This window comes from Clarias gariepinus, chromosome 6 (assembly GCF_024256425.1).
Source record: "Clarias gariepinus isolate MV-2021 ecotype Netherlands chromosome 6, CGAR_prim_01v2, whole genome shotgun sequence".
In the NCBI taxonomy this organism is placed as follows: Eukaryota; Metazoa; Chordata; class Actinopteri; order Siluriformes; family Clariidae; genus Clarias; species Clarias gariepinus.
In genome coordinates, this window is record NC_071105.1 from 8,395,712 (window position 1) to 8,410,206 (window position 14,495).

At 39.6% G+C, this 14,495-nt stretch overlaps 1 protein-coding gene across 1 annotated transcript in view; it reads left to right on the forward strand.

Moving 5' to 3' along the window:
* Window positions 1-14,495, forward strand: part of nos1apa (nitric oxide synthase 1 (neuronal) adaptor protein a) — a 132,025-nt gene that overhangs the window by 84,468 nt on the left and 33,062 nt on the right. Inside the window, exon 5 of the mRNA XM_053498459.1 lies at window positions 7,602-7,710. Within this exon, the coding sequence (XP_053354434.1) occupies window positions 7,602-7,710 (109 nt within the window). The remainder of the gene's footprint in view (window positions 1-7,601; window positions 7,711-14,495) is intronic.

Consider the following 14,495-nt stretch of genomic DNA (forward strand, 5'->3'; position numbering starts at 1 on the left):
CCTAAATAGTTATACAGTACCGCTGCACCAATTCCACATCCTGACTGTCTGTTACAACAGAGGAAACAAGCTGAGGATTTGTTTTAACTAAAATCAATACAGCTCTCCTTTGTTTTTGCTACATTAATGTTTAAAAAGGAAGATTTACACAAATCAATAAAATCATAGACTACAGGACGGTGTTCAGGGTCCTGGTGGGCGTGTCTCAGCACCAGCTCATTTACTTAAACACTGAAACACCTTGTTTAAGAAAGTGCTTTATAGGTGTAAGAGAATGCCATCTGAGGGATGTTTCAGCTGGAGCATTCACACACACACACACACACACACACACACACACACACACCCCAACAAGTGAAGACAGGTCTTAGAGCTCCACCAAAGTCTCAGGAATAGTAAAATATGGAACCTTTAATGAAAGTTTAGCATTTTTTCTGTGGTAACACCTTACAGAGACTTGACTTAAGACTTGACTAGTGGGACATATGGTAGTTTTCTCCAAGAAGGCATTTATTAAGCACTAGCATTAGTACCCGCCGTTATTAGAAATAGTTAAAAGGGTAAAGCGACATTTAGATTTCCGCTCGAGCCGCTGTGGATATGTTCGCTCTAACGGCTCGTGTTTTATCTCATAGCGGCGCTTCACATCACTGCTTGTTATTGGCATCACGGTTTTCAGTAAACACATGCGACAAACTGGATTTATACTTTTTACATAAAGAATAAAGATAAAGAGACTTGATGGCCATTGCAGTGATTTGCTTGATAGCTCTCAGAGACCAGCAGCAAAAAGAAATGAAAGAATAAACAATTGCAGTAAAATATAATAAATATAACAATATTATGAAGATATCATTGGAAGAGCGAGCTCTGAACGAAATACGGACAAATTCTGTCGTGTTTTCTTAATTGATTTCTCATTTTATAATCTGTTTGTGGATGATACGTTTTGGTCGTTCTACATTCTCACACATTTCAAGGCCGACCCAGTCAGATGAAATATTATCCCTGAGCATACCGTCGCTAATCCGTTACAGTATCTCGGTGTTTCACGCTCGACCCTGCTAATCACTCATGACTCCAGAAGATAATCTGTGATCATCATGAGGAAAGTTACCGCTAGTAAGGTAAGCGAGCGTGTAAAATGGCGCGCGGGGGATTGAGAGAGGAGTGCGAGAGGTGAATGAGACGTGTACAATGGCATTTACACAACCGCACTCTCTTACTCTCTCTCTTACTCTCTCTCTCTCTCTCTCTCTCTTTTAGCTCCTTCACTCTGTGAGTAAGCCGTTCCCTGTAGAGTCCTGATGGCATTTCTTTACCTTCGCCACCCAACCGAAACTAAGCACTAGCATCAGGAGTCGCTGCGTCCTTTTATGAAGCCAAACGCTAGAATTGTGTTCAGCTTTAACGCACATTAAAAGTCTTAGTCGCGAGCGTAAGCCCTATAACAGCGGCTACACCAGCGCTCTAAAAGATTCATGAGTTGCCGTCAGTCGTGTATCGCTTTAGGATTATTGTGCGTCAGATCACCTACAAAAACACAGCAGGACAGATCTACAAATACGCTGCGACTTCTCAAAGGCTCTGTTGTTTTTTACAGGGGTGAAGAGTCCGCCCGTGTTTGGCACTTTGAGTCTCTTAATCATTAATTAATAAAACACCGCTTTGGTTTGCTTTAAAGCTTGTGAAAATTTTTTTATCGTAGTAAAGTCTTAAAAAAGTATATCTCTTGTCGGTATCTTTGAAGCCCAGCGCTGTTAAATAATTCCAAATTCCGCCCAAGTAAAATCCTTTAAAGATAATAAGTGCGAACCACAGTCGATTAAATAAGCGCTTTCTTTCATGCAGAACAATTGCTGAGATGAATCCCCCCGAGCTCAGCAGAAATCCAGTCTGCTGTTTTTGCTCTCAGTCATGATAAATCGAAGAGGAAGAAATAATTGTTCTGCAGCTGCTGTTAGTTTGAAAACTGATGCCCCACATCATCCCCCGATGAAGACGCGGAGCACGAACGCCGCCCGGGCCTCCTCGCTAGTCCACATTTAATACGCTAAGATTTCCGAGCTCAGTGCGAAAAACAGTCCTCCGAGCAAATTAGCAGGGAAGGGGGTCGGAGAGTGCGCTGCTTGTGTGGGAAAGAAAACGCAAAACCGAGGAAAGAAATGGGTGTTATAATAGAGTGTGCTATTGAATGAGTAATATCGATGGTGCAGAAGGTGTTGGTGGTATTGATGAATTTTCTATAACAGCAGCTTTGATGGTTGTTCCAGCTTGAATACACCATCTCTCCCAATAATTGGCAAAAACCTGCATATTTTGAGATTGCTATTATCCTAGATATAAAAAAAAAATAAAGAACAAAGTGTACATTTTCTAAAGTGTTTACATTTACCAATCAAAAGGTAATAGTGTTCCTTGCATGATGTGTTTTTCCACAACATTCTTTAAGCGATATTCAGCACAACAGCATGACCTTGAGTGCGATATTGCTTTTATACAACCACAGATGGCATTTAGCAACAGATCGTGATTTGTTTTTCAGCCAACACTTATCCTTGTCAGGCCAGCTTAATCTGTAAAACCGACAAGGTCGTAACTACAACGTCAAACTACCACGATCCAAATCAGCGGCGTTCTAAACACACCTGCGGCAATTACCCAGCTGTTTAAATGGGACTCGGCAATGGGGGACGTTTCGAAGTACACAGTAGACGTTATCAAGCCATGTTTGTTTATCATTGGTTTACCGTGTATGACTTTGATCCGTTATTTTGGTTTCCGACTTTTCGCTTGTGCTAGTGTAACGAAGATGGTGGACAGTCCTAAGAAACGTACAAGATTTACTTTATATTTTCACTTATTGACCTTTATAATAGATAACTCCTGGTGAGACTTAATCTAATCAACCACTGTATAACATCTGGAATGCAGAGTGATAGATATAGTTAAACGTCCCAGTGCTGTTAGCGTCCGCTCGTGGAACGTCCCTTGTCTAATCAGATTACTCTGTCAGAATTAATTGTTGTAAATTTCAATTAAAATGTTATTTGTCATCTACACAACCATACACAGTGAAGTGCTTATACGACTGTCTGTGACCTAAAAAGTGGAAGGGTTAAATTGAATAGGAAGATAGAAAGATTTTACTGCAATAAAAGAAAAAAATGTACTAAAAAATAATTTTATTTTTCAATGTTAAAAAAAATTTATGAATGTGCAATTTGTAAACAAATGTATAAGTTATTATAAAATAAAATAAAAACAGAAATATATACAGTGTATAAATTATACAGGATGTCCAGAATGTGCAGTATAAAAGGGAATAAAAGGGTAAAGATATCGCATGACAGCAGCAGTAGGAGTGAAAGAGATTTCTTATTGTATAAATGTAAAAAAAACAGTAAAACATGAGTGTTATACAGCCATGGCCAAAATTGTTGGCACCCCTGAAATTTTCCAGAAAATCAAGTATTTCTCACAGAAAAGTATTGCATTAACACATGTTTTGTTATACACATATTTATTCGCTTTGTGTGTATGGGAACTAAATAAAAAAAAGGAGGAACAAAGCTTTTTTAACATAATGTCACACAAAACCCCAAAAATGGGCTGGACAAAATTATTGGCACCCATTCAAAATTGTGGATATAATTTTATATATCTATATATCTCTTCCAATATGAGAGACCTGGAGCAGTTTGCAAAGGAAGAGTTGTTCCAAAATCCCGGGTGAGAGGTGTTAAAAGCTGATTGAGGGTTAGAGGACGCGACTGATTTCAGTTTTTTTTTTCCCCAAAGGGTGTGCAACCAAATATTAAGTTAAGGGTGCCAATAATTTTGTCTAGCCCATTTTTGGAGTTCTGTGTGACATTGTGTCAAATTTACTTTTTTTTCCTTCTTTTTTTTTATTTTGTTCCAATACACACAAAGAGAATAAACATGTGTATGGCAAAACATGTGTTAATGCAATACAAAAAAACTTCAGGGTGCCAACAATTTTGGCCATGACTCTATGTTAATAAATGAAAAATGTATTAACATTAGCGTTAATAATATTTATTAATGTTAATAAATAGTAGAATAAATAAATATTATTGAGCTGGGATAAAAGCAACAAACCCTTCAGGACTGTAACAGTAACGCTGCTGCACATCAGGGCGTGTCACAGCACCCTGTCATTGATTGTTTTCCTACATCGACACACCATGTCACGTTTCATTCTATACAAAACAGACGCATTATGAAGTGATTATTACTGATGGGGAATCTGTTCTTTTGGAAATCAGTGTTTGTGTAAAGCTGAGCTTAAACACAACTCCCTTTTCCTCCTCCACAATTCCATCATTTCTCATGATCTGACTCGAAGCTCTTCAACTTTTCCTCCAGGCTTCCCTGAAATAAAAACCTGCACAGACTCAAGCTCTTCACAGCTGTCTGCCGTTTAACCTCCTCTGCGCTCGCTGCACTTTTTTTACATTTACTATACAGTGTTCATTTGATATGATGATTGTCTTGGAAGTGATAATACTGTTTATATTCAGGGTTTCTGGCTTTTTTTTTTAAAAGAAAAAAAGTATTACTGCTCAGATTTTTTTTAAATATAGTGTATACGCAGAGTTATCAGTGTGTGTGTGTGTGTGTGTGTGTGTGTGTGTGTGGTCTGCAGACACACAGGGTTAGCCAGAGGGTCTGTGATTTTCCCATTTCACTACAGAAACCACAATCCACCATTATCAGAGTCATTATGTTTTTAGAGATGTAACCAAATACAGATACATTATTCAGAATAAACAGATAAAGTCCTAGTAACTTTTTTTTTTTTTAAATCATCTGGTTTAAATCAAAAGTGTGCATCAGGACTAGAATCCATAAGTGGGCCCTCCGAGTGGCGCAGTGTTAAAGTGCTCGCCCTATCATCCGGAGATCGCCGGTTCGGTTCCCAGGTGATGCTGTAACCTCTCGCAGCCGGAGGTCTAGAGAGAGCTGATTGGCCGAGCTCTCATACGAGTGTGTTGAGCCGCCCCTAACGGTGTGTGAGCGAGCAGTTCGAAAAAGATGCGGTCGGCTGGCGATAGTCTTCGGCCCTCCCGACTGAGTGGTAGTAGTAGCCCTAATGTGGGAGCGGAACATTAGTGACGGAGAGGAATTGGACACGACTAAATTAGGGAGAAAATGGGGGGGGGGAGAGAGTATTAGTTAGTGACAGCAAAAATAAAAACTGCAAGGAGGATTAAAATAAAAAATCTCTAGTTTAAAAAATGAGTTTTTGAGCTTTAGAGATCAAAATTCAGACATGGATAATTAAAGGATAAAACAGATACAGACAGTGGCAATGCATTACACCTTTAATGACTAGAAATAACGTGAACTGCAATCTAATTGCACATTTAATAAAAAATAGGTTTTTGTTGGTTGAAAGAAATAAAATCCTCTGGCTGAAAATAATAATAATAATAATAATAATAATAATAATAATAATAAAAGGTATATGCTTGTAAACATTAATGTGGAATGAGGAAGTAACAGTATATAAATGTACAAAACTGTCCTTTGGTTTGTAGCACTGTTGTTGTTGTTGTTGTTGTTGTTGTTGACTTATCTTTAGGAATGGGAAACCCAATACGATATTATCATGATACCTCGTGCCGATTCCATTTGTATTGCAATTTTGTTAGTTAGTATATTTATAAATATCCTGATTCGATATTACATTTCCTGCCGATTTACTTACAATTTTCACTATTTAAAACAAATTTAAAAGGTAATTAAATGTCAGTTGTCAGTTCCTTATAACACTAGCTTTCAAATCAAGCGCAGCATTTAAACAATGCAAACTAACTTCAAATCCAAGAGTTTTAACATTTACCTTCAATTAAATTCAGCTCATATCTCGATCATCCCCTATAATTATTATTTCTAAATAACCTGTAGGATTATAAAGAAATGGTGACGTTTTACCTCCTCAGATGCCTTCGAACTCAACGTGACAGTGAGCGTGCGCGGGTTGAGCGGCTGTGAGCATGCAGGTGTGTGTGGCTTCCAACGTGGGCACACAGGGCTTCTAAGGCACGCCGTGTTTTGAGGCTTCCACACAAAATAATTGTGATTCATAAGGATTTGTTCCCCCTTATTATTTTATAAATATCCAAATTATTTGTTTTCCCCTAAACAAACTTAAATAATTCACTTCTACCACACAGGATTTTGTGCTACCCGACAATATGTAAATAGTTTCGAGTGCGCCACCTGTAGGATTATAGAGGAATAACATTAGCAGGGACGTAAGAGGAGTAATAGAATACTGTACATCAAGATGCTTTTTGGAATTTTTGTTTGTCTGTTTGTTTGTGCACGCATCACGTAAAAACTACTGAACAAATTGTGATGGGGTTTTCACAGGTGTATTTGGCCGAGCCGGAGGTAACATATAGGCTTTGTTTCATTGCGATCGGCCCACTGGAAGAGTTAAAAGATGGTGCACTATAGCACTATTTATGAATTTGGAAAATAATTTTGTGGCGATACATTAATTGCCACACAAAAGGATCACCTTTTTCCATCCCTACCTTTCATGCAAAATTTACCTTTTTAGGTGCGTTTTCAGCATGTGTGTACGAACTACAACGTGAAGAAAAGCATTCCCTGCTTTTTTTTGATTTGTGTTTTGCTTGAGGTTTAAACAAGCAAGTCAGTTTTCTAATAGGAATAAGAAGAGTGAAACAGCAGGGGTTTGATGTTTGAAACGGTGCGTTATCTAAAGGATATTTCAGCTGAGGCTTTGACACACACTTCAGGGGGCTCGGAGACACGTGTTAACTTGTTAAAGAAATAGTGAAATACATGGAACGCGGGTTTGCTGCTGAGAGCTGTTGAAGCGTCGGTGAGCCGTGCCGTAGGTATTTCGGGGTTCTGCTCCTGTTCGTGAAAAAGTCGTTCGGTTCTACACGGGACAATTTTCACCCAGACCTAGAAATTGAAGTACACTTTTACTGATTGTCACTTACTCTAAGGACACTTGTAGGGAAAATAACAGCTCTCTCATGTATCGTGTGTGAGAAAGTGCGTTATAAAGCAGGTGATTGATGGGCATCATGGTGAACTTGACGAATAAAAAGATTTACAGTACAGGACTACTGAGGGGCAAAGGAGTGACAATAGCAATATTACTCTCACACACACACACACACACACTGTTATTTTGTGAGTTTTTTAATAACACACCACAAACCTCAGCAACAATAGGCGATAAAATCTTCTCTCGCTCTCTCAGACTCACTCTTTCTCGTTTTTTTTTAAAGCAAGGCATCTGAAGGGTTGCGTTTAATCATAGGGTGATGATGATGATGATGATGATACAAAGCTTATTGCAACATTAATTACAAATAATCGTGCTATCAGACTAATAACACAGTGTCATCCGCACACATTTTACATACCAGTTCTTCTACTTTCGTTGAGAGATTAGTTTAGTAGTACATTATTGACAGCATCTTAAGTAAAAATACCAAAAATTGTAAAACAAAAAAAAAAATTTACATATCAGCACTAATTTCATTCTGAATTAATGTTTTTTTTTTTTCGTTTGTTTGTTTTCACAGGATCTTCTATGTGTCGCACGATTCACAAGATCTGAAAATCTTCAGTTATATAGCCCGAGACGGACAGAGCAACGTCTTCAGATGCAACGTCTTCAAATCCAAGAAGAAGGTTAGTCACTTCATGGTGATATTTCTGTGATTTTATAAACATTTCTAAACAGTTTGACAGCAAAATGAGATAAGTCCATTTGTATAGTTTTAAGATTTTTTGTAATAAAGAAAGAGCTATTGCAAACTGATAAAAAAATATATATATATATATATATATATATATATATATATATATATATATATATATATATTCACAAGGGTGTGGAAAAAACACAAATGCCCGAAATATTTTTTTTTTGTCAAAATTGTTTTAGCTATATAAGTGAGTTTTGTGTGATTTTGCAAAAAGTTGTATCTGCATCTCCAACAGATTTGTCTTAATGGATAAAACAGCCTGCATTTGTGTTTGTGGTTATTTAAGTCTGCAACTTAATATCACCTCCAGGGTCCGGGTTCGATTCCCGCTTCTTGGTCTGTTTGCATGGAGTTCTGTGTGCATGTTCTCCCCGTGCTTGGTGGGTTTCCTCCATGTACTCTGGTTTGACATTAAATGTTTATTTTAGCCAACATTGTGTGCCAAAGGAAGTCCAAATTTAGGATTTATCCAAATTCTGATGTCAAACTAATCCTACAGGACATCATAAAGCATTACTGTATTTTCTGAATGTGTAGACATTCCACCATCAGGTACGACAAAAACATGGAAATTCATGTACATTTTACAGAAGTTTACTTCTTACAGTAGATTCTCCGCTTCCATTGGGTGGTTCTACAGTCTGATGGAAAAATTGTTCTACAGTACCAGTCAAACATTTGGACCCAAGTTTTTTCTACTTTATAGAACCTTTTGTCAAAACTATGAAAGTACACATCTGGAATTTTGTACTTAAGTAACAACAACAACAGTCAGTTGTTATTTTAAAACACGAAGGTCAGCTGTTCTGAAATAGTTCTTGCAAGAACAGTATTGTGTCAAGTCCATTTGCAAAAACCCATCAAGCGCCATGATGAAACTCTCATGAAGACCTTCCCAGGAAAGCAAGACCAAACCTTTAGAGTCACCAGCCTCAAAAATCACCAATTAACGACCAGCACCTCAGATTAGAGCCATTATGAAGGATTTACGAGTATAAGTAGCAGAAACATCTCAATATCAAGTGTTCAGAGGAGATTGTTTTATATTTTGGGCACCTTCAGTATCATTTTACAGTGTAGAAAGAAATCAAAATCAGATAAGATCATGGACATAGAAGGTGTTTCCAAACTCTTGACTGGTAGTGTGTTTAAAGAACAAAAACTAAGGAGTAACTGATTATGAGTTAAGGAATAAATGTAGGGCGAGAAGAAATCAATGCAAAATACAGACAAAGGGAAACTCACTAATCATCTCTCTCTCTCTCTCTCTCTCTCTCTCTCTCGGACTCATCTGCAATCAAACAAAAACCTTAATCTCAGTGAAATGAAAATAATGTCCTCAGATACCGCGGAAATAGAATCCCTCGTTCAGAATACATGCTGAAAACCCTCATGTTTTTTTCTCCTATTATAAATGAGAGAGACCGTACTATACAGAACAGAACTGACACACATGCTGGGGGGGAAAAAAAAAAAAAACGTCTGGATTAGGTTTGGGCTGACTCGTGTAGATCTGAAGACTTGTCTGCCCATTACCGCGCTCTCCCCAGAGAGCTGAGCTCCAGGAACCCACTGTTTTTGTGCTTCACTATTAATTGGCATGTCGTTATGAGGAGCTGCTAAAGAAGGTGACACCCTGGGGGATCAATTAAAGAGCAGAAGGCACAGAGCAGATCTTTGGCATCTTAATAGCCTGTGAAAGGTGAGAGGAGAAAAAAGATCCTCTGGCTGATGTTTCACCAGGCTCGATCGCCTCTGTCGAGATGAGACGAGTTAGCTCTGTTCTTTACTGATTATCCGCACGGACAGCCGCTCCACGCTTCAGGCACCGGATAGAGAACGGGTTGAAAAGACAGAACGGTGGGTTAATTAGATGTAGATTAAGATCCCAGTCTTGTTTAAAAATTCGATTTCTAGTTAGAAGTTGTGACCAGGTGCAGAGAAAATTAATTACGTTTTTTTTTTTGTTTTTCTCAGCATCCGTTCTGTACTTGGCTTCTTTTATTTTTTAGTAATTAATCTCTGCTGTTGTGCACCGGTGCGGGATCACGGTGCCGCGGTGTGATCCGGAGCTCGGGTTATCTTTCAGATTTTTTTTCCTTCATGTTAACAAGAGTTTCTCTTTGATTCTTTGGTTTCAGCTCACCTTCCCAAAACATGCCAGTAGCTATGCCAGGAGTGAAATAGTGTGTGAATGTGTTAGTATGACATTCTGCCATGTGCTGCTGTCCTATCAATGAATTAATAAATGAATGAAAGAATGTATGAACGATGTTCGAATTTAAATCAGATTAACTGTTCAGCTTCTTCATTAGGACAATGTTATATTGCTTTTTTTTTCCATAATATAATAGTTTACTCACTCACTCATCGTCTATACCACTCTATCCTGTATACAGCGCCACATGGGGCCTGGATCCTATCCCAGGAGACTTTGGAACCAAGGCGTGGTAGTTCACACAGGATGGGGTGCCAATCCATCACAGGGCACACACACACACACACTCATGAGCTCATTCACACACTACCGGAAATTTGGGAACGCCAATAAGTCCAATCTGCGTGTTTTTTGACTGTAAGAGGAAGCAGGATTACCTGGAAGAAACCTACCAAGCATGCAAGCTCCATGCACACGGACCTGAGGTGGGAATCGAACCCTAGTTAGTGTATTTTTTTTTTTTTTTTAAGTTTAAAAAGTGCATTGCCATTGTTAAATTCCCAACTTCTGTCTCATGAACTGTTGATCGATGTAAAACCAAAAACAAAAATATGAAATCATATGATATTAATATACTACAGCTTATTTTTTTCACGATACAATTTGGGCTTTTTTTTAATAAAATATCTGTATTACATTCTGCCTGGACCAAGGGGCTGATTTAGTTTTTTTCCGACATGGCTCAGGCACCATCAGCACACCACATAATCCCGGATTCTGTACTGGGCAACTGAGTCACAAATTGGCAGCTATAAATACACCTATGATGTGAGTTATTAGTTTGGCCCTGAGCAGCTGTGTAAATGCCACAGGGGAAAGAAGGTGTTTTCTCTTCGCTGTGGAAACCGACACATTTTGGTGATATGCATGCATAAGATATTATTATTATTATTATTATTAACACCATGCTCAAAGATGACCCCCATCATTGTTGTAGTTGAATGGAAAAATGTGGCGTAAGATCAGGATCCTTTCTGCTAACACTAACATATTCAGAATGCCAACCCTAAAGGCATTTTATTTCTTTTTCTGCTGATTCGTTATATTCCAAATAGATTTTAGCATTTTTAATGGACTGCGACGGGAAAAGCTAGAGAACAAATAAAGCGCAACTGTTTTGCATATTTAAATATCTAAATTTACAGTTAGCACTGTCGCCCTCCACCTCCAGGGTCTGGGTTCGATTCCCGCCTCGGGGTCTGTGTGCATGGAGTTTGCATGTTCTCCTCGTGCTTGATGGGTTTCCTCTGGATATTCCAGTTTCCTCCCACAGTTCAAAGACATTCGAGTTGGGCTAACTGGCTGTGAATGAGTAAGTGTGTGTGCCCTGTGATAGATTGGCACCTCATCCAAGTGCTTAATAGGTTCCAGTCCCCCCACGATCCCGTATAGACGATGAGTAGGTGAGGGAGAGATATTTAAAAATTTAAAAACCCAAACGATTTGCACTTTGTTTGATTGGCATTCCTAACTCTTGGAATTCTTCCACAGGACCGTCTCCTCTTGTGGTCGACACTTGCTAGTCAAGGCACGGTTATCAGTCAGAGCACCTTTACCCAGACATTAACGAAAACTCAGAGCAACTTACAGCATCTTGTGCATGTGAATTCACTGAAATGTGGGAATGAACTGTGGCTTTTCGAACGCTTTGATGTTCAAGCGTAAGACATGGCATCGATGTGTACTCTTTTTCCCGGGTACACAGCATGAATGGAGCTTGAAAGGCACTTCCTTTTGAGGCAGAAGGCCTTTCGGGCAGTGAAGGCTTCACGGCGGAAAGCATAACACTCTTTGTATTGCGGGTTTACCCTGATAATGGAGGGTCAGAGAATGTCTTACACATCAGATTTTTAAAGGCTTTTACTGTAAGCATAACGCTATCAGATCACACTTGCACCAAAGCATACAGTATTTCAACAAGACAGAACAAATAGCGAATTTCAGGTTTACGCACAGAAAGAGGTTGTTACAGTAGAGGCGTTATGAAGGCGTTACGGAGCATAAGTCATCGGAGCATCAATATCATATGTTCAAAGGAGATTATTGCACATTTTGGACAGCATCACCATTGTTTTACTTTGTAGATAGAAATAAAAATCAGGAAAGACCATGGAATTAGAAGGTGCGTCCAAACTTTGATTGGTGGTTGTATAGAGCCTATACTGTACCTCAGGCTTGCCTTATACAGCAGCTCAAACTCACAGTCGGAAATGATTTCATTCAGTTATCTGAAAGGGGAAAAGTGGTTTTTATTGTGGTGGAATTAAGTTTTATTTCCCCAGTGCAACTAAACTGTCATGTGTATAGATATTGAACGCACAGCAAAAGCTTTCCTGGGTTGTGATTCAAGATAATCTAACATTCAACCTTCTTGACTAAAAACTGTTGGTGTTTAAAAAAGAAAATCTCATTTTCTGATCAAGGAGGAGGCAGCGCTGTGGCTTAGTGGTTAGCAACGTTGCCTTGTGCCTCCAGAGTCTGGAGTTTGCATGTTCTCCCCGTGCTTGGTGGGTTTCCTCCGGGTACTCCGGTTTCCTCCCACAATCCAAAGACATGCAGATAATGCTAATTGGCATTCCCAGATTTCCCATAGTGTGTGAGTGTTTGTGCCCTGTAATGGATTGGCAGCCTGTCCATGGTGTACCCCGGCCCGTGCCCCAAGTCTCCCGGGATAGGCTCCAGGTCACGTGTATACAGGATAAAGCGGGATAGTGTTAATAAAAAACTTGAAAATGATCTGATGGGTTTGTCTTATGGTTGTGTGCTGTGATTCACATACTGTATTATTATGGAGACCATAACACTGAGACTTTTGAATATGATATGATGAGACCTGAAAACAAACAGCATCATGAAATGAAAGCTACTGATCTTAAAGCTAAATTACTAAAGAAGGGAAGGTTGGGAAAAATGTCACTTGTTTTTTTAGCGGTCTCTTTCATTTCCAAGCTTTATTTTCAGAGCTTTTTATCCTGTGTGCTATAGTTTAATCTTCTGGGTTTAGATGAAGCGACTTTCGTACTAGCTGGTCATGTTCAGGAAGAGTAAGCTCTTTCCATTGGCATCGACTCTCACCTCTAAATACAAAGCAATGAGTTAAAAAGACGGAGGATGTAATTATAGTGTCCTGACACACGCAGATCCACTCGTTCCGCCGTTGCAGCCAAATGAGAGATTTCAGGGCAGCGTCTACAGGTTCAGAAGGTGAACGCGTGGCCGTTTGGGAGCGCGCCGGCTCAAAAGTGGCCCATTATTTTACGCGGGGCTCTGTGGAACGTAATTGTTCATCAGAGATTGAAGCCTCTCCTGGATCGCTGGTTCATTTCTTTCTTTCTTCAGTATCAGCGTTCATCACTTTAAAGCACATTTTCATTGGCGTTCAGAGTCATTGCACATCAGCAGCTGTACCTCGGCAGCAATAAGCCTCCCGGAGCTCTTCCGAGGAAGAGGGCTTCACACTGTACTGATACCATCAACCATACCGTCGGTCTCATTACGTCAAAGCCATTTCTTTTGATTTATTCGACAGAACAAGCGCCGTTAAATGTTAAGTGTTTTAGTGCTGCCTAGCTTGTAGGAGAGAAAAAGCGTGCAATTTACTTTTTGCAAATTAAAAGGGAAAAACTTTTGAGGTGGCAATCAGTCAGATGGCACAGAGGGAAAACATTTTCATCCAGGTTCTTTGGTTTCCTCTTACAAGTAACATACACCAATCAGCCAAAACATTAACATCACCACCAGGAGAATGGAATAAAATCGTCTATCAGTTATACACCAGTAGACTGGTGACAGGATCATGGGCATCCAAGGCTCACCCATGCCCATGAGGACCAGCCCCTTTGGTCCAATCCTACAGAAATGCCAATGCAACCTTAATTGGCAAAAAAAGGTTAATGCTGGCCACTATAAAAATACACTAGAGCACCCGTTGCTGCGCACGGGGCCGAGCAGACAAAGAGCCAAAACTTCCGACAAACTGATCAATCACCCAACCACACAGGCCCCACAACACCCAAAAGAACCACGACTAGTGTACTGGTGCCACACACCATGGCACACTTCTTGGGGCCCTAAGAAGCCACAGTTTATTAGCGGCACAAGGTGACCCCGAACCTAAGCAAACCTACAGTAATGTTATGACTGATTAGTGCACATGTTAGTAGTTTGATTGGAATTTATGCGACTTTTACGCATCTGCGCATGTGTAGTGCGCTCACCGATGTCAATCAGGGGATTTAATAGCACCGCTAGGCGCTAATTTAGTACCCTAAAGCACTTTGAAATTATTTTTTTACATTTCCCAGTTAAGAAGCTAGGATCAGAGCTCAGTGTCAGCCAGGTTATAGTCCCCCTGGAGCTGATAGGGTTAAGGGCCTTGCTTAAGAGCTCAAACATGATGACTTGACGGTGCTTGGGCTTGAACCCCAGACCTTCTGATCAGTAACCCACAGCCTTAACCACTTACCAAAAGCGGGTAAAGCAAGGTGTCT